At 42.2% G+C, this 20,600-nt stretch overlaps 2 protein-coding genes and 1 long non-coding RNA gene across 5 annotated transcripts; all 3 read right to left on the bottom strand.

The window, feature by feature from the left end:
- Window positions 1-3,717: 3,717 nt before the first annotated feature.
- Window positions 3,718-8,611, bottom strand: LOC120435956 (programmed cell death 1 ligand 1-like). Its single transcript, XM_039606199.1, has 3 exons — window positions 8,385-8,611; window positions 4,797-5,144; window positions 3,718-4,555 (listed from the first exon to the last, which is right to left on the bottom strand). Exons 1-3 carry the CDS (start codon window positions 8,443-8,445, stop codon window positions 4,464-4,466), a joined length of 501 nt encoding a protein of 166 aa, XP_039462133.1. The 5' UTR covers window positions 8,446-8,611; the 3' UTR covers window positions 3,718-4,463.
- Window positions 8,612-11,257: 2,646 nt separating this feature from the next.
- LOC120435964 lies at window positions 11,258-12,224 on the bottom strand. Its single transcript, XR_005610041.1, has 2 exons — window positions 12,016-12,224; window positions 11,258-11,891 (listed from the first exon to the last, which is right to left on the bottom strand). It is a non-coding gene; the product is annotated as an uncharacterized LOC120435964 (long non-coding RNA).
- Window positions 12,225-13,821: 1,597 nt separating this feature from the next.
- LOC120435939 (selection and upkeep of intraepithelial T-cells protein 7-like) lies at window positions 13,822-19,938 on the bottom strand. 3 transcript variants are annotated; one of them, XR_005610032.1, is made up of 4 exons: window positions 19,557-19,938; window positions 15,774-15,941; window positions 14,911-15,258; window positions 13,822-14,672 (listed from the first exon to the last, which is right to left on the bottom strand). XR_005610032.1 is itself a non-coding variant. In XM_039606173.1 (3 exons), exons 1-3 carry the CDS (start codon window positions 19,615-19,617, stop codon window positions 14,145-14,147), a joined length of 501 nt encoding a protein of 166 aa, XP_039462107.1. In that variant the 5' UTR covers window positions 19,618-19,937; the 3' UTR covers window positions 13,822-14,144. The 3 variants fall into 3 exon arrangements, 2 of the variants coding, with proteins under 2 accessions (XP_039462107.1, XP_039462099.1); XM_039606173.1 differs by lacking the exon at window positions 15,774-15,941 and having other exon boundaries at window positions 13,822-14,236; window positions 19,557-19,937; XM_039606165.1 differs by lacking the exon at window positions 15,774-15,941 and having other exon boundaries at window positions 19,557-19,928.
- Between the last annotated feature and the right edge of the window lie 662 nt (window positions 19,939-20,600).

Genomic DNA, 20,600 nt, shown 5'->3' with positions numbered 1-20,600 from the left:
TGAACACCAATTTTGAAAACACAACTTTCTTTCTTTTTTTAAAAAAAGCTCTGACTTGTATTATGAGTCTGTGGTCTGTGAGAGAGTCCTATAACTCTCTGTCTGCAAAATACAGTATATAATGACCAAAGTTGGGCAATTAATTATATACTTACTTCTTCAAAAAAGTAACTCAGTTTGGCAAACAAAGTTTTTTGCAGCTATTTTTTTTTAAAATGCAGCCAAGGCGTTTTTAAATAAACATTATAAAATATTTACAGAACAATCAGCTGTTCTGCATCAAATCTGATGCCACACAAATTATTTGTGCCACTCCAAAAACTAATTTAAGTCCACTATGAGATAAAGGAGAACAACAGCCTGATACCTGCAGGCCTGACAGCAGGAGATGTATCACTGCTGTAACACCTGTAACATTCAGCAGTCGCCTCATTGTTCTGACACACCAACAAAACTATTGACTACACTACACACTAACTACACACTAACTACACAAGATTTGCGCTAAACGTCTCAAATCTCTCACATCTCAAACACCGCCATCACCCCTAAAACTTCCTCCCGTTTCTTAACAACTAGATGCCACGTTGCCATATCATTTTTGGATTGGTCGACATGGTACTTTTCGGACGAATAGGAAAGGGAGAGGGGGGTGGGGTTTGTGTTTGCTCACAGGCGGAGAGTGCTTTCGAGCCTTTTTTCTTATAAAACGCCGTTTTTACCGTTTCTTCCCGCAGTAAATATAAACAACGATAGTATTCAGGAAGAAAACCAAACATTGAATATATTTTTATCATAACTCTGGTTTTACGTGGCCTATCAACACAATTTAAAAACTGGTATAAAGTCCGCACTTTTTCCGTCAATTGTTCCGTCTGTCCTGCTCACATCTCCAGTGGTTGTACACGTTGTCATTAATGTGGCTCCACTCCACATCAGCCACGCCGCTTTGCTAGCTAAAACACCGGTGTCGGCACATAAGGACGCTGTCATAGCCTGTCAACAACGTTGATTGGCTGCGTATATACGAATGTGAACCGCATTATTGGCTGGACTATGGGATAAGGTGGCATCGTTCTAATCCCATATGGGAGCAGCCAGTCACTCACTGACTAACACTGCAAAACAGAATTGTTAAAGTACTAATTTTAATTTCAATTCAGGTTAGATTTTTTTTGTGCGCAACACAGATTTTCTGTGCGCAGAGACCGTGCCAGCAGTGCGCAATTGCGCATGTGCGCAGCTTAGAGGGAACATTGCTCAGAGACCTTTTCTATAGATCAAAACTCAGCAAAAAGAAGCACAATAGGAACTAACAGAGCAGCTATGAGTCCAACAGATCCAATCTTCTCTCCTCCATTGTTTGTGTGTTCTCTTGACTGACCTGCAGGTGAGAAACAGGTGTGAGATGTCATCAATAACTTCTTTAGAAAAAACATCAATTACCACGAAGCAGCTTCGCCTCTGATCTCTCACACACACACACACACACACACACACACACACACACACACACACACACACACATTCAACTCTGCTCCCTCACCTGGAGGAACATCAACACTCAGGTCGATAATGCTGATGAGGTCTGTCTTCAGATGAGTTCTCTTCCTGTGGCTTGTTCTTCTCTGGCTGACACGACACTCATATGTTCCAGCGTCTGCAGTTATGACATCCTTCAGAATCAAAGACACGTCTCCATCCTTCATCCGTCTGTCCTGCAGATCCACCCGGTTCTTAAAAGATGGATGCTGGTAATCTGAAACAAACATCTCAAATGCAGATATTCATCTTTAAGGTCGGCTCTGCTCCACTCTACAACAATGATGGGGTCAATTTTATTTTGAACTCGACATGTCAAAATGACGTGTCGAAACAAAAGGGCGTGTGTTGCTGCAGCTTCCGAACGATCTTCTGATACACTGGTCTTTCATTCATCTCCCTCCCACATGGGATTTTTTTTCTAAAGGTCCAACTTGGACAAAGTTGAAATGTCCCTTCCTCTCCAGTTCTGTTGCAGTTTCTTTCTTTTAAAAATACTTTTTCCTTCCCACTGTTGCCAAAGTGCTTGCTCTTAAGTGGTTATCGGATGGTTTTCTGTGTATTATTGTAGGGTCTTTACCTTCCAATATAAAGCACCTCTAGGGGACGATTGTTGTGATTTGGTGCTATATAAATAAAACAGAACGTAACCATTGGACCCAACAGTCCCAAGATGGCCATCAGTACCCTGAGGGGAAGATTACATCCTGACGATTCACCCATCAGTATCCCTGGACTTACTGACAGGCTATATATAGGCCTCTGGAAAATGGCTCACCCGATAAAGTCTGCTACTGACCTGCTACTGAGTCAGCCCAACAACCTGAGACAAGCCTGAGAGTAATTTACACTGAGATGTAAAAGATTGGGGGAGGGGGGCATCTTACTGAACTGTAACAAAGAGAGAGTAATAAACAGACTGAGTTTAAAAGTTGAAATGATTAACTTTGATACTTTTGAGACTTGAATATAAACTTCAGAACACATTGACAGAATGAACATAAAGAGAATTTCAGTGTTTTCGATCATATTTTGACTGATTGGGACTGTTTATAATGACCTGCCTGGACCATCAGACTGAAGCTGCAAAGTATTTTAAAAGGTCCACTCCTTTTAAAAATAAGTAATAAAATCTTCATCTTTAAGCAATGATGAGTATATCTCCATGGTAATTGATAATTGGGAACTGATGACCAAGATGGCGGCGCGTGAACAACGCGAGGCTCAGTGTCTCTCCAGAATCTGCTATTAAGCGTTTTTTTTAATCTGTTTTTGACCGGATTTATCTTGATACCGTGTACATTGTAACATACCCATAATAGACCCATTTTTGTAATATATCTATATCATGGCTAAAGCACTTCTGAATGGATGCAAACTGCATTTCGTTGCCTTGTACTGACATGTGCAATGACAATAAAGTTGAAATCTATTCTACTCTATTCTAGTTCATTCTCCATACCAAACAGTTTAGATTCAGCATATACAGATGGGCACAGAAACAAAAACTACTTTCAACCCAGTTCACTTTAAAACAGCAATATGTCCAACTCATTTTACATCGATGGCCAGATATGGTCCACTTCAGCTTCAAGTGGGCCAAATGAGTGAAAGTCCACTTTCTGTCACGGTACCTGTGTCTCCCCGGCCAGCTCTACTCAGAAACGCCACATGTGTTTTGTTGTTTCTCTCACTTGTTCTCTCTTGAATCCTCTCAACCCGAGTGGAGCTCAGCACGTGTTCCCGCCTTTGGCCCACGCACCTGCAAGCGATTACTGACCTGCGGCTCGTTATCCTGCTTCTCCAGGCCGCTACTTAAGGCAGTGGCTCAGTGCTTCTCGTCACTGGATAATTGTACAACTCATGTTAGTGTAGCCTGGCTCTAACCTTCTCTTGTGTTTCCCTGTGATGTCCTGGTTCTGGTCTCCTCGTCTGTTTGCGTACATAGATTCCCTATTTGTCAGTGTAAAGAAGTTTATCTACACATTTTCTATCTTTATATCTTAATAAAAAAGGCACAATTCCAACAACACATATGAGTTTTTCTACATGATAGATGTGTGAAATTACAGAAAAAACAATTCTAGCAGCTGTTACACACTCATGAATAAATGAAGATTTTGTAGATTGATCATTTTGTTGTTTTATGTACAGTAGACAGTAAAAAACAGGAACTGTTCTGTGATGTCATTATTTATTTCTTAACTATTTTGGTGTTGTATGAATGGCAATGCGGGACCTCTTTCTAACTGTAAAAGTTTTGCAAATAGATCTGGGACTCTCCACCCTGAGACTGAAGAAGCCTCTCGGATGAGAGGTGAAACGTCCTCAAGCAACTTAAAGAAGTCCAGACGCTTTTCTTTCCAAGCTCCTTAGACTTTGGAAAATAGAGTTAAGTCAAAAAATTCTACCATCATTCATATTTTCCAAAGCTGTCCAGCAGACGGCATTGGAGTCTATCCTGGCCCGGAGGACTCGTCTTTGACACCCCTGCTGTCTGTTAGTGGTTCAGTGTGATCCTATCCAGCTTCTTTTTTGAACAAGTAGGACAGAAGTCAGCAGGATTACAAGATCAATGAAGAAATAACAAAAACAAACAAAAAAAGAAAAAATATTTTTTATCAGGATGAAACCAGGCCCAGGCCTTCAGAACAAAGCAAATGTCAGATAAAACCTTCGGAAAAAACAATACTTCTCACAGCATTATTCAGTTTGATTAACTGTTGTTCTTAGTACTCAGTAAAAACAAAATGTGACATACAGGTTACCTTAAAGTTTGTCACAAAACACAGAGTAATGAACGTTAAGCTGGACATTCATAGTGTTAAAAAAACAACAACAACAACAAAGAAACAAAAACATCAGAGAAATTTCAGACAGGCTGTTTCAGGTGAATCTGTTTGTCTTCATGTTTCTGTAGGTCAAAACCCACCAACAAGAAGCACAGCAAAAACTGACAGAGTGATGATGAGTCTAAATGGTGCAGTTATCTTCTCTCCCATGCTGACGCTTCCTAGTAGGGGTGAGAAACAGGTGTGAGGTGTCAGCTGTCAGGTAGGTGATGAGTGAAGAACAGAACAGAATCCATTTCCTCTTCAAACTGCTGTCAGACATTATCTACTGCACTCTGATCACATCACTCAGACCAGCTGCTTTCTACAAAGTCTCATCAACAACATCTTTACAAACAAACATCAACAACCAGGAAGCAGCTTCACCTCTGATCACACACACACTCAACTCTACTCACTCACCTGGAGGAACAACACTCAGGGTGATGATGCTGTTGGGGTCACCTTCGACAATACCTTTGCCTCTCTTCCTGAAACGACACTCGTATGTTCCACTATCAGCAGTTGTCACATCCTTCAGAATCACAGACACGTCTCCATCCTTCATCTGTCTGTCCTGCAGCTCCACCCGGTTCTTAAAAGATGGATGCTGGCTGGCTGGATCAAAGTGCTCACCCCGGTGCAAAAGGACATATGTTTGATTTAGATCAGGTCTGCTCCACTCTACTACTGTGTTGTTTTTGTTCTCATTTGGAGCTCGACACGGCAGCATGACGTTCTGTCCAGACTCAGCTGTGATGATTTTCTGATCTGAAAGAGGAAACAACACAGAGCAGAGAGACTGAAATTTTCTCTTCTAAGGCAGCCAATCAGAGTGAGATCAGTAAGAGATCATTGGCCTACAGTTTTTTTTTCTTTCTTTCTTTGTGATTCAGTGTCAGTTCTGCACTTTGTCTGCAAAGCATTCATCAGAATCAGAATCAGAATCGTGTTTATTGGCCAAGTATATGTGCAGACTCATACAAGGAATTTGATTCCAGTAGATGGTGGCTCTCAAGCACAGCAATGTAAATCACACACACACACACACACACACTCACACACACACACACACACTCACACACACACACACACACACACACAACACACACACACACACGTCTATATATGCATTACACATGCATACACATACACACACAAAGCTGTGTAAACCAACTATAAATAACTGATCTAAACTTATATACATAAAATACAGAAATGAGGTGGAATGAATACTACAGAATGTACATAAGATGCAGTTGCAGTCTGGCAGTGGGAGCAGTGTGACTGGTCAACTGTTTAGGAGGGAGATGTCGGCTGGTCCTGGTCTGGAGGCTTCTGTACCATGTCCAGGGTGTGAGGGGTCTGTGATGATTTTCCCTGCCCGTTCCCTGGTTCTTGAGAGGTACAGATCCTGGATGGAGGGCAGGGGGGCGCCGATGATCCTTTCTGCTGCCCGTACCGTCCACTGCAGTCTGCTCCTGTCCTGTTTAGTGGCTGCACCATACCAGACTGTGATGGAGGAGCACAGGACAGACTCAATGACTGCAGTGTAGAACTGGATCAGCAGCTCCTGTGGAAGACTGTACTTCCCCAGTTGTCTCAGGAAGTACATCCTCTGCTGGGTCTTTTTGAGGATAGAGTTGATGTTGCTCTCCCACTTCAGGTCCTGGGAGATGGTGGTACCCAGGAACTTGAAGATCTTCACAGTCGACATGTATATGTTTAGTCCAACACAGCTTTCACTAAAAAGCCAATCTAGATCATGTTGGAATGGAATTGTTTGAAGTGCCTCAATTCTATGCTTTCTATTAACTAAAATGCCATATATTATATGGCATATAATATGCTTTGGAGTTTTTACGTGCTTTGGAATTTGTATGTGCTTTGTCTCAAGGGGCCACCGTATATATTTATTTATAAGTACATAAATAAAACCACAGGGTTTTTTTTCTTTTGCATTAGTAATTCCTTTTGTGCATAATTTTATATTGTTGTTAATAATAAGTTAATTAAAGCAACAAGACAACCTGAAGAGCCGGTTGGGAGTCGAAGAGCGGCTCTTTTTAGTGAGCCGAGCCAAAAGAGTCGGTTCTCTAAAAAGAGCTGGAAATCCCATCACTACTGTCTGGCATATTGTCAGACAGACCCAGAGGCTAGTGGTTCCAGGGCTACATTGCTTAATGTTCAAGCACTACACAACATTAAAGCTGATAAGCAAATACATGAAAGCAGAGAAGCTATACCAAACACACTGTGGGAATAAACAGTGAAGGGGAGATTTAGCTGTCGGCTCGTGCCAGCTTACCTGATAATAATTGTTTCTGGGTTAGCATGTGGCCCCGCCCCCTTGCTTCGGCAGAAGTATGGAAGCCCATACATCCCAAGATTGTTTGGAGTATGACATTTCGATGCCGATAGAGGATGGATATGATCAGTGTGTGTTGTGCTTGTCCCCAGAACATGCTTTATTATCCAGAGAAACCCCTGAATCCTGCATGAATTGCTTATCTTGCCAGCATGGACTGCAGAAGCCCTTGGTGATTTGCCTCTAATGTGCTCCCTCCTGAGGAAGGTGTCGGGTGTCAAAGCAGTCTGATACATCAGCCGGCAAGCGTGAGTTCTCCAGCCTGCAGCACTGGCTCCTTCTCCAGTGTATTGCCTGTGGGTCGCTGGTTTGCTGACCCGGCATGGGCCCCCTCAGTGAGCTGAGCTTCCTGGCTGCACCAGTTCTTATTCGAGTTTACTCTTCTGCTGCGAACAGCATGGAGCACCTGCTGGGTGCTGCGGACGGACCTTGGGTTCACATCCCTAGCTCGGCCCTCTACTTCAGCGGCTGCGCTGCTGCTGCAGGCTGTGTTCCCCTGGAGTATTGCCTGCAGTTTGCCAGTTTACGTGCCAGTCAGACCTCGCTGTGTCTGGTACATCAGCAGGCGAGTGAGCTCTCCAGCCTGAGGCGCTGGCTCCCTGTCTGGTGTATTGCCCGTGTGTCGCTGGTTTACACGGCCAGCAGGGGCCCGCTCAGTGAGCTGAAACTTCCTGACTGTCCACGAGTGTCTCGTTCGAGTTCACTCTTGCTGCTCCCCCTGTCTGTAGACGGCACGAAGTGGCTGCTACGCCCTGTTGATGGACCTTTGGATCACAGCCCCACTTGGGCCCTTCTCTCTTAGTGGACTAAGCCACCAGCCCATCCCCAGTCTTCGGATGTCTTGGGTCAGCTGCTTGGCTCTGGGGACAGAACTGGGGCTGCATCTCTACCTCGGCCATCCCGCGTCCCTTACTTTGCCATCCCCTCCGCAGCAGTGGCGGGCTGACCTGAAGTGGCCACTCAGTTACAGTCCTTGCGTCCTACGGGACTTGCTCAGGCTAGTCTTGCGTCTGGCAGACTGATGCGCCCCCCCGCTCGGCCTTTGTTTCTGGCGAAGCCCTGACCGGGGTGGCGTGTATATATGTATATTTGTAAATAGTTCATTGGTACTTTCACTCTGTGATTCGGGTGCACTGTCTGCTCGCAGGGTGTCTGTCTTATATAGTTACCCTGTACATATAGAATATGTGACGGAGTGGAGAGATAGTCTCGATATGATAGAGAACGTACAGTTACATTGTAACCTTGGCTCTCTGAGTGAGAGACTCTCTCTCTCTTCAGGCCGCTTGGAGATGCATCCTGATCAAACTATCAGCAGTGTTTGCACAGCTGTTTTTTATACGTAAGCTGTGGAGTGTATCCACATGCCACGACCAAGGTCATACCCCGTACATATAGAATGTAACGGCGTGGAAATAGAGTCTCTCACTCAGAGAACAAAGGTTACAATGTAACCATATGTTCACTCAATGCTCAGTAAACATCAGGTTCACAGAATCTGTTACTTGTTTTAAAATATAGTCTACTCCATTTCCACCAAGCCTCTTACTTCCTACTTAAACACAATCAATCAGTCAATCAATAGTTATTAGTGGTAGTGTGTTAAAAGTGTTATAAGTGAACTGCTGTTATTTTATGCTTACCTGCAAACACACAGACAAAAAGCAGCAGAGTACAGCAGAGCGACTCACTCACTGCAGTCATTTTCTCCTTTATCCAGTTCAAACTCCAGCTGTTAAAAATCCAAGGATGCTGATGTTTTCAGGAACAAAATCTGAAACTGTAGATATCAGGTAACTGCTTTAAACAGTCTTTGTTTGATTTGAGGTTGAGGGTGTGTGTGCAGTGGAAAATCAGTTAGTGGGAAGGCAGGAGAGATGCATGTCTGAGCATGAAATTTAAATAACGGTGAAATAACAGCAGTAACTTAGGAATGTGGGCTTGATCGAGGACTCAGTTCTGCTCCTGTTTTACATACAGGGAGTGCAGAATTATTAGGCAAGTTGTATTTTTGAGGAATAATTTTATTATTGAACAACAACCATGTTCTCAGTGAACCCAAAAAACTCATTAATATCAAAGCTGAATGTTTTTGGAAGTAGCTTTTAGTTTGTTTTTAGTTTTAGCTATTTTAGGGGGATATCTGTGTGTGCAGGTGACTATTACTGTGCATAATTATTAGGCAACTTAACAAAAAACAAATATATACCCATTTCAATTATTTATTTTTACCAGTGAAACCAATATAACATCTCCACATTCACAAATATACATTTCTGACATTCAAAACAAAACAAAAACAAATCAGCGACCAATATAGCCACCTTTCTTTGCAAGGACACTCAAAAGCCTGCCATCCATGGATTCTGTCAGTGTTTTGATCTGTTCACCATCAACATTGCGTGCAGCAGCAACCACAGCCTCCCAGACACTGTTCAGAGAGGTGTACTGTTTTCCCTCCTTGTTAATCTCACATTTGATGATGGACCACAGGTTCTCAATGGGGTTCAGATCAGGTGAACAAGGAGGCCATGTCATTAGTTTTTCTTCTTTTATACCCTTTCTTGCCAGCCACGCTGTGGAGTACTTGGACGCGTGTGATGGAGCATTGTCCTGCATGAAAATCATGTTTTTCTTGAAGGATGCAGACTTCTTCCTGTACCACTGCTTGAAGAAGGTGTCTTCCAGAAACTGGCAGTAGGACTGGGAGTTGAGCTTGACTCCATCCTCAACCCGAAAAAGGCCCCACAAGCTCATCTTTGATGATACCAGCCCAAGCCAGTACTCCACCTCCACCTTGCTGGCGTCTGAGTCGGACTGGAGCTCTCTGCCCTTTACCAATCCAGCCACGGGCCCATCCATCTGGCCCATCAAGACTCACTCTCATTTCATCAGTCCATAAAACCTTAGAAAAATCAGTCTTGAGATATTTCTTGGCCCAGTCTTGACGTTTCAGCTTGTGTGTCTTGTTCAGTGGTGGTCGTCTTTCAGCCTTTCTTACCTTGGCCATGTCTCTGAGTATTGCACACCTTGTGCTTTTGGGCACTCCAGTGATGTTGCAGCTCTGAAATATGGCCAAACTCTGTGTATCATAAATACACAGAAAGTAACGAGGGAAGTGGAAGCACACGGGGAACACAGCTGAGGACAATTACACACGACAGAGTGGGGAGGACACGAAACTGAAAACGCTGACACCAAGACACGGATCTTAAACATAACACAGACAGTACACAGAGACAGCAGAGAGAGAGAGAACACGATTGAAAGAGGAAAACACAGAACACAAGGAGTGGGAGCAAAGCACAATAACTCACATCACCATATACGCCGTCGCACAGAGGGAGACACAGAGGACAACACAGGGGAGAACTCTAATAAACAATACTGAACAGAATATCCTAGGAAACCTCAACATAATGCAAAATATGACAGAAAACGCAGGACACTTAAACTGTTGGGTCAAAATGACCCAGGACCATGACAGGAACATCAATGAGCGTATGTTAGGTTTTATTACACTACCCTACATTGAGAAATAACAATTCAGCTGCTTTCCAAAATATAACTGACCTAAGCCCATTCAGTGATGTCCAGAAAGTAGTAATAAAATATTCTATCATGTACAGTTTTGTCCCCAAAATGTGATTTTTTTTTAAAGAAATTTTCATTCAAAATCAGTTTTTTGTGCTTTCTCAAATCCTAAACAGCGGCAGTTTAATAACCTGGAGACAAAACATCATCAGGCACGTCTGATTTTTTTGAGTAGATCTTTACAATATAACCCATGCTGAGATGGTTTAGGGGATTATTTGCCCATATCAGGTTACCTGGTCATTCTTAAAACGAACTTAAACAACATTTTAAACATTGCAGCAAAATGAACAGGGTCTACATGGCCTACTGTACATAAAAAGAAGGGAGACTAACTGATCCAAATGCCTGCAGGGAAATTAAAGTGATATGACTTCATTAGAAAAAGTGCACATTTCACTGGTGCCTACAGGCACAGTCCTGTCTGGGCTTGAGCTGTTCTCAGTTTCTGTAGTTAGTTTCAGTCTCTGCTGGTTTAACAAACATTAAAGGAGAGCTGAATAAAAGTTACAAAGGCTGGAAACACCTCTAATAACAAGATTAAAAGAATGTTTCTTCCTCTTTGAAATCTTTGGTGTCAAAGGTCAAACTCGGCTACAGCCACAGATCTCAGTACAGTACAGCCATTCACCAACTGTGACAAACGTCCAGTTTTACATTGGTACTCTTCACTCTGTAATAAGAGCTTCCTGCGGTTGTCTTTAATCACAGATGCATGTCTGAATGGTGACTTAGAGCCAAGCCTTCACAATCCTGGATTGATGAATCCAGGATTCAGATCTAAGTCTAAATCAGATGAAGCATTCAAGGAAAAAAAGACTTCTCAGAGCATTATTCACTTTATTAAACTGTTGCTTTCAGTACACAGTAAAAATGAAGTGTTACAAATAAAAATAAATGTAGGACACAGGTAAGACTGTAAGACTTTTGATCCCATTTTAATGGCTTGGAACAGTGCACAGAATAATGAACATTAGGCTGGACTTTATATGTAAATACAATGTAGAAAGAGTCATGTTTTACTCAGTCCTGCATTACAGGAAGTTACAGGAGACCAGATATAGACTTACATGTAGAACTACTCCTCATCTTGTAAGATTTGTACACGGCCTCGATCATGAAGCAGCCATGTTTTGTTTTTTTCAGATGTGGGAGTGTCCTGCTCAGGTTTAAACTCAGGATCAGAGCTGCTAAACTGAATATAAAAAAAAAAATGTGTTGCTCCGCTGAATTAAAAGACAAAAATTCCACAGTTTGCTAAAAGTGAATTTTCTGTGAAAACATCACCCCCTGCTGGTTGATGAGCATCGCAGTGAGTTGGTTTGACATTCATTGGAATCTTTCCAATTCTGGGAATATTTCAAATCCTCGATGAAAACAGTGTCGACTCAGAGTTCAGCCGGAAAATTAAAGATAAACATTTTTTTTAAACTCAGAGACCTTTTCTATAGATCAAAACTCACCAAAAAGAAGCACAGTAGGAACTAACAGAGCAGCTATGAGTCCAACAGATCCAATCTTCTCTCCTCCATTGTCTGTGTGTTCTCTTGACTGACCTGCAGGTGAGAAACAGGTGTGAGATGTCATCAATAACTTCTTTAGAAAAAACATCAATTACCACGAAGCAGCTTCGCCTCTGATCTCTCTCTCACACACACACACACAACTCTGCTCCCTCACCTGGAGGAACATCAACACTCAGGTCGATAATGCTGATGAGGTCAGTCTTCAGATGAGTTCTCTTCCTGTGGCTTGTTCTTCTCTGGCTGACACGACACTCATATGTTCCAGCGTCTGCAGTTATGACATCCTTCAGAATCAAAGACACGTCTCCATCCTTCATCCGTCTGTCCTGCAGATTCACCCGGTTCTTAAATGATGGATGCTGGTCATCTGAAACAAACATCTCAAATGCAGATATTCATCTTTAAGGTCGGCTCTGCTCCACTCTACAACAATGATGGTTTCAATTTTATTTTGAACTCGACATGTCAAAATGACGTGTCGAAACAAAAGGGCGTGTGTTGCTGCAGTTTCCGAACGATCTTCAGTGTCTCTCAGTGTCTCTCCAGAATCTGCTATTAAGCGTTTTTTTTAATCTATTTTTGACCGGATTTACCTTGATACCATGTACATTGTAACATACCCATAATAGACCCATTTTTGTAATATATCTATATCATGGCTAAAGCACTTCTGAATGGATGCAAACTGCATTTCGTTGCCTTGTACTGACATGTGCAATGACAATAAAGTTGAAATCTATTCTATTCAATTCTAATTCATACTCCAGACCAAACAGTTTAGATTCAGCATATACAGATGGGCACAGAAACAAAAACTACTTTCAACCCAGTTCACTTTAAAACAGTGATCCCCGGCGGCTCTACCCAGAAATGCCACATGTGTTTTGTTGTTTCTCTCACTTGTTCTCAGCTCAGCACGTGTTCCCGCCTTTGGCCCACGCACCTGCAAGCGATTACTGACCTGCGGCTCGTTATCCTGCTTCTCCAGGCCGCTACTTAAGGCAGTGGCTCAGTGCTTCCCGTCGCTGGATTGTTGTACAACTCATGTTAGTGTAGCCTGGCTCTAACCTTCTCTTGTGTTTCCCTGTGATGTCCTGGTTCTGGTCTCCTCGTCTGTTTGCGTACATAGATTCCCTGAACCTGTCCTTGTTTCCCTTCCTAGGATTCCATGAGTGTTTGGCAGAGTGACGTGGCGTGTTTGGAGAAGACCGTGGAGTGTGGCAAGAATGGAGCTATTGGTTTTGGCAGAAGTGGAGCGTGGTGTCCCTGTCCCTCCTTACCATGGACACCTGGACACCAGCCCCGACACTATTTGTCAGTGTAAAGAAGTTTATCTACACATATTCATACATCTTTATATCTTAATGAAAAAGGCACAATTCTAACAGCACATATGAGTTTTTCTATATGATAAATGTGTGAAATTACAGAAAAAACAATTCTAGCAGCTGTTACACACTCATGAATAAATAAAGATGTTGTGGATTGATAATTTTGTTGTTTTATGTACAGTAGACAGTGAAAAACAGGAACTTTTCTGTGATGTCATTATTTATTTCTTAACTATTTTGGTGTTGTATGAATGGCAATGCGGGAGCTCTTTCTAACTGTAAAAGTTTTGAAAATAGATCTGGGACTCTCCACCCTGAGACTGAAGAAGCCTCTTGGATGAGAGGTGAAACGTCCTCAAGCAACTTAAAGAAGTCCAGACGCTTTTCTTTCCAAGCTCCTTAGACTTTGGAAAATAGAGTTAAGTCAAAAAAATTCTACCATCATTCATATTTACCAAAGCTGTCCAGCAGACAGCTTTGGAGTCTATCCTGGCCCGGAGGACTCGTCTTTGACACCCCTGCTGTCTGTTAGTGGTTCAGTGTGATCCTATCCAGCTTCTTTTTTGAACAAGTAGGACAGAAGTCAGCAGGATTACAAGATCAATGAAGAAATAACAAAAACAAACAAAAAAAGAAAAAATATTTTTTATCAGGATGAAACCAGGCCCAGGCCTTCAGAACAAAGCAAATGTCAGATAAAACCTTCGGAAAAAACAATACTTCTCACAGCATTATTCAGTTTGATTAACTGTTGTTCTTAGTACTCAGTAAAAACAAAATGTGACATACAGGTTACCTTAAAGTTTGTCACAAAACACAGAGTAATGAACGTTAAGCTGGACATTCATAGTGTTAAAAAAACAACAACAACAACAACAAAGAAACAAAAACATTAGAGAAATTTCAGACATGCTGTTTCAGGTGAGTCTGTTTGTCTTCATGTTTCTGTAGGTCAAAACCCACCAACATGAAGCACAGCAAAAACTGACAGAGTGATGATGAGTCTAAATGGTGCAGTTATCTTCTCTCCCATGCTGACGCTTCCTAGTAGGGGTGAGAAACAGGTGTGAGGTGTCAGCTGTCAGGTAGGTGATGAGTGAAGAACAGAACAGAATCCATTTCCTCTTCAAACTGCTGTCAGACATTATCTACTGCACTCTCATGTCACTCTCTGAAAGTGGTCCAGCTGTTTCCTGAGGAGGATGAAGTAGTTCTTTCTCAAGTGTCAGAGTGACATCAGGGATCCTTGTGGATTGTTCGTGGCAGTTGTTTGCTTCCAGGTCATTTCTGTCATTGTATTCAGCAGCAGGAGATTTAGAGTTGAGAAAAGTCTCTGAAAATTCAATCTGTGGTTCAGCAGGAGGAGGATGTGAGACCTGATTGCATTGTTTATGTTTTCTATAGAGCAAAAAAAGAACAGCACCAGCAGAAAACACCACAGCAACAACTGAAAGACCAATGATGAGTCCTCCTGTCTGACCTGCAGGTGAGAAACAGGTGTGAGGTGTCAGCTGTCAGGTAGGTGATGAGTGAAGAACAGAACAGAATCCATTTCCTCTTCAAACTGCTGTCAGACATTATCTACTGCACTCTGATCACATCACTCAGACCAGCTGCTTTCTACAAAGTCTCATCAACAACATCTTTAGAAACAAACATCAACAACCAGGAAGCAGCTTCACCTCTGATCACACACACACTCAACTCTACTCACTCACCTGGAGGATCAACACTCAGGTAGATGATGCAGATGGAGTCACCACTTAGATTAGCTTTGTTCTTTGACTTATTTTCTCCTCTGACACGACACTCATATGTTCCAGTGTCATTAATCGTCACATTCTTCAGAATCAGAGACACGTCTCCATCCTTCATCTGTCTATCCTGCAGATCCACCCGGTTCTTAAATGATGGATGCTGGTTGGCTGAATCAAAGTGCCCATCCCGGTACAAAAGGACATATGTTTGATTTAGATCAGGTCTGCTCCACTCCACTACACCTATGATGGTGTTTAAAGCTCGACATGTCAGAGTAACGTTCTTTCCAGACTCAGCTGTGTTTTTCTCTGAAATAGAAAACAACACAGAGCAGAGAGGTTGAACTCTTCTCTCTACAGCAGCAAATCAAAGTGAGAATAAGAGAGAGATCATTGGCCTACAGTTGGTTTTCCTTTCCGTCTTTGTAATTTAATTAATTTAATTTAATTTAATTTGTAATAGCTGTGATGTTTTTCTCGTCTGAAAGAGGAAACAATACAGAGGAAAGAGGTTTAATGGTCAAAGTACAAATGTTCTCTTCAACAGCAGTCAATCAGAGTGAGACTCAGAGAGAGAGCACTGCCTGCAGTTGTTTTTCCTTTCATCCTTTGTGATTCAGCGTCAGCCCTGCTCTATCTGCAAAGCATTCATGTATACATTTAATCCATCTGCTTTCACTAAAAATGCACACTAGATCAACAGCTTCTGTTATTTGTAAATGAAACAAAAAGGTGTGTGTCGCTGCAGATTCCAAATTACAAAAATCTTCACAGTATCTCCAATATGTTGATGTTGTTGGATGTTTTAGTGCCAGGACACTTACTGCACACCAAGTGGGAATTGTACTTGCGACTCACACTCCAAAGGTGTGTAGTTTTTCCACTACACGATCCAGCTGCTCAGAGATGAGATGAACTGTCTCAGTCTGGTGGATAACCTTGGCCGATAGCAGGACACTGGGGGCTGACAGGTGGGCCAAACACTTCACCAGCTAAATGCAGAGCAAAAGCACTTGCAATGACAAACTATTGGACTCAGTGGTCACAACATGAGTGCTGGTAGCACGAAGGGAAGATTACAGCCTGAAGACTCCCACATCAGTATCTTCACACCTACTGACAGGCTAGGGACTATAAGCGAGCATACTTCTCCTACATTGGCTCCCTGTTAAATCCAGAATTGAATTCAAAATCCCGCTTCAGACGTACGAGGTCTTGAATAATCAGGCCTTATCAGGGCTGTAGACTAACTTTTTGCCCCGGTTGCACTGGTGCACCTAAAGTTAAGCGCCCCCAAATTTTTCAACTGCATTTCTTAACACTGCAGTTTTACATGTGCACTTTTTAGGGTGGGAAATTGCTGTCCACACGGACAATATTAATTTGTAAATGATTAACTAACAATCTTATCAACACAAAGTTCTTTATTTGGAGCACATTTCTACAAGAAGGATAAGTTACTGAAAAAGTGCTTGTGCTTAAAGTGCTTTGCCACTCTTTGGTAATATTGTAGACAATATTAAACCAAAATCATCACATCGGCCTCCTCTGACGACCTGTTTGCTGCTGCCTGCTGCTGAAAGGCAGTGGGGAGAGGGGACACTTGGGCAGTGCATTTATCGCAGCATATAATGTGTTTTCTGGATACACTGCTGCTTTTTCAGCGTTCAGAGATTGATGGCTCTGTGTCAGAGCTGGCTATGAATTTCAGACAGATCAGGCCTTAACTTAACAAAAAAGTTATCAATAGTTCTTTTCATCTTTTCTTATTACCCACAGCTACATTCACTTCTGTCAGGCCTAGGCTGCTCACTAGAGCTGGGTATCATCACTGATTTCTATAATCCATTCGATTCCGGTTCTCAAGTCCTGTTTGATTCAATTTAGCCTCAGACAGTCAGAAATATTATAATTCTGATCATTTATCAGTACTGATACATGTGAGACTTCATCAGAATTGTGAGCATCACAGCAGATGCCTTTGTGTCAAAGTAACTGAGAATAAAACACAGAAAAACATGAAGCAGATTTTCCTGGCCTGACTTTATATAGCAGATAACCTTAAAATATTTTGCAATTTTGCATAATTTAAAAAAAAGTTTAAATTTCTTCAGTATTGAACAGCAGAAATTAGACTTTCGTGTCCGAGGACATTTAAGTTAAAAAAAAAAAAAAAAAAAGACACCAGCCGACTGTAAAAAAACAGTAGACTGGTGGGTAATAAGCGAATGAATAATGCAGAAAACAGATTTGAGATGGGAAACTGTTCTTGAAGTACAGAGAGAGAGAGAGAGAGAGAGAGAGAGAGAGAGAGAGCTGTGCATGAAGTGTGATTTTTATCATGGTGGAAGCCAAACAGCAAACCTTAACCTGAGATTCTGGCGTTTCGGGCAAAATACATTTATATTTAAAAGTCGATTCAGGATTTACTGAATTGATATCGCTTTATTTAAGCTACTCACCTCTCTCTTCCACTTCCATTTTCAACCGTTAGTGATGTGCGATCACTACTGAAATATCGATTCCTCCGATACCAGTCAGTTATGTTCTAGAATCGATTCCCATATTAAAATTTCAATATTTTAGTCATTTAGGGTAAATTGGTGAGTTTATCATTAACAGGAACACAGTGGAAAGAAACTATATCATCCAGATCGTCTAAATTGGAAGGAACTACTTCCTCTTACACCTTTCATAGTCATATGTGAAATACGGCTGTATAAATGTGTTGCAGCCCCTTGGCGTGCCCACTCACAACAATGGCTGGGTGCAAATGGAGTCAGATGCGGACGTATTTTACCTCCACAAACAGCCGAGACGTGGTTTGCCATACATATGGCAAGAAAGTGCGGTGTTGTGGCAACACCACTAACCTCGTCAAACACCTCAGAGTAAATCATATCACAGAATATGACAAGCTTATTTTGAGGCGAACTGAAGAGAAGGAGTGGACAGGGACAGGTGCTGCTAGGCAGGCAACGTGTTCAAATAGTGCACAACTTCAGGTTTTTTATGTCTATATGATAATTCTGCATTATTAAGCAATAAGAACAAGTAATCTGACGTCCTGTAATCATTATGAAGCTATAATTTGAGATACAATTAAAGATATAATAAATAAAATAAGATTTTGTACAACGTATCGGTATCGGATCAGTATCGTAAATACCACCCTGAATTTTACTTGGTATCGGATCGGAAAGGATATCAGTGGTATCGCACATTACTATCAAACGTACACACAAGACTACAGGACAACTGCAGGACCACGGCCAATCATGGAGGTCCCGCCCCTGACTATCTCTGATTGGGACACACGATAGGGGGATGATATGTGTCAGTTTTTGACCACACAGAGACTTTCAGAGTTGTGGAGACTTTTTTTTTTCTTTTCTACCGGAACAGCTGGTTGCACCGGTGCGACCAAGGATTTTTTTTAGTCACGCCATTGAAAAATTTGGTCTCATTTGCGACCAAATTGGTTGCACTCTAGAGCCCTGCTTTTAGCACCATATCACCCCATTAGAGCACTTCGCTCTCGCTCTGCAGGTCTACTTGCTGTCCCTAGACTATTTAAAAGTAGAATGGGAGGCAGAGCCTTCAGTTTTCAGGCCCCTCTTCTGTGGAACCAGCTTCCAGTTTGGATTCAGGAGACAGACACGATCTCTACTTTCAAGATTAGGCTTAAAACTTTCCTTTTTGGTAAAGCATATTGTTAGGGCTGGATCAGGTGACCCTGAATCCTTCGATAGTTATGCTGCAATAGGTGTAGGCTTTAGGCTAGGTGTTATTAATCTCTGGCTCCCTTCCAGAGCAAGTATATTGTCCTCTCTTCCTCCTCTCACCCCACCCAGTCATGACACATGGCAGCACCTCCATGAGCCTGTTTCTGCTGAAGGTTTCTTCCTGTTGAAAGTAAGTTTTTCCATCCTACTGTCGCTGAAGTGCTGGCTCATTGGGGGTCTTATAATTATTGGCTTTTTTCTGTATGTATTATTGTAGGGTCTGCCTTACAATATAAAGTGCCTTGAGGGGACTGTTGTGATTTGGCGCTATATAAATAAACTTGAACTGAATTGATTTGAATATATAGCCTTCCCTCTCTAGGTTTCTTGAAAGATGGGTAACCCCAATAGAGTCTGCCCCAGGGGAGAAACCTGCTACTAAGCCAGCCCAGCCTGAGCGTAACTAACAATGAGAAATGGGAGAGAGAGAAAAAGAAAAGATAAAAAAAAACAGTCTGGTCAAACTATAACAAAGAGAGAGTGAGATTCAAACTTGATTATCTTTATATTCAAGCCTAAAGAGTGTCTAAAAACTTCTAGTGTTTTTGATCATGTTTTGATTGGGAACATGATTGGGACTCCCACTCCCTTTTCTCGAGAAATCCACCAAAAACACCTAACCACAATGTGCTTGAAAAAATAAACGTTCACTCCAGGCTCCATAAACGGCAGGTTCAAAGTATCTGTTACTTGGCTTAAGATATAATCTAATGCATTTTAACCCAACCTCCTACTTAAACGCAATCAATCAGTCAATCATTCACTTGTTATTAGTGTCATTACTGTGTGAAGTGTTATTAGTGAGCTGCTGTTTGTACTTACCTGCAAACACGCAGACAAAAAGCAGCAAAGTGCAGCAAAGCGACTCAGTCATTGCAGTCATTTTCTCTTCATCCAGTTCAAACTTCAGCTGTTAAAAATCCAAGAATGCTGATGTTTTCAGGAACAAAATCTAAAACTGTAAATGTCAGGTAACTGCTTTAAACCGTCTTCCTTTTATCTGATTATGAGAGTGTGCAGTGCAATGAAACCAGATGGTGGGAAGAGGGGAAGCTGAGAGGAGGAAAAGACGCATGTCTGAGCATGAAGGTGAAATAACAGCACCAACTAGAAATGTGACTAACAAGTGAACTTAACGGAGGCCTAAATTCTCAGCTCAACTGTTTTACATATATCCTCTGGAAGTTATCTTGACAGTAGTCCTAGGGAGGCCATGGTGACAAGCCAGCAGACCCTGAAAACTGGCTACACTGGAGGAGACAGAGCCCCTGGCCCAGGGACCCAATTGCCCCCCACCCCCAACAGGGCCCCATAGAGCCAGAGGCACCAGGCCCCGCAATGCAGCTGTCGGGAGTGAGCCAGTACCCACCATGCAAGTATTCCAACACTCGTGCACACATATACAGATACTCACACTTTCGACTAACATAGAGACACACAATGAATGCAGTAAACAGACTCCCACTCCCAGACATACTCTATACACCCAGGTCCAGGCATCAATACACCCAAAGGTACATTGTACTTCCAGGCCTATAAGATTCCCTTTATTCTGGGGGGAAGAAAAGCTAACCACCACTTTAGCGTTTGACCAGAGCGTTTCTCTCCATATTGCAATACGTAATTAAACCCACTTCAAAAAGATGCTCACCAGGTGTTTGCACTTTATTTTAAAACTTCCATTACAGGGGTCTGAAGAGGAATACCTCGCTTACAAGTTAGTGACGCACAGCACCCCAAGGCCCTGCATGAGTGGTGGTGTGATGGAGTGGGAGGAGGAAAGCAGGGAAAGGGTCAGAGGTAGCCAGCTCCCCCACTGACCCATATAATCACCCAGTTTCCCAAAATCCATCAAAGGCAGATTGT

This window comes from Oreochromis aureus, linkage group 3, assembly GCF_013358895.1.
Source record: "Oreochromis aureus strain Israel breed Guangdong linkage group 3, ZZ_aureus, whole genome shotgun sequence".
Taxonomy (NCBI): domain Eukaryota; kingdom Metazoa; phylum Chordata; class Actinopteri; order Cichliformes; family Cichlidae; genus Oreochromis; species Oreochromis aureus.
Note: the sequence above shows the minus strand (reverse complement) of the source record. Positions and strands in the feature narration are given on the sequence as shown.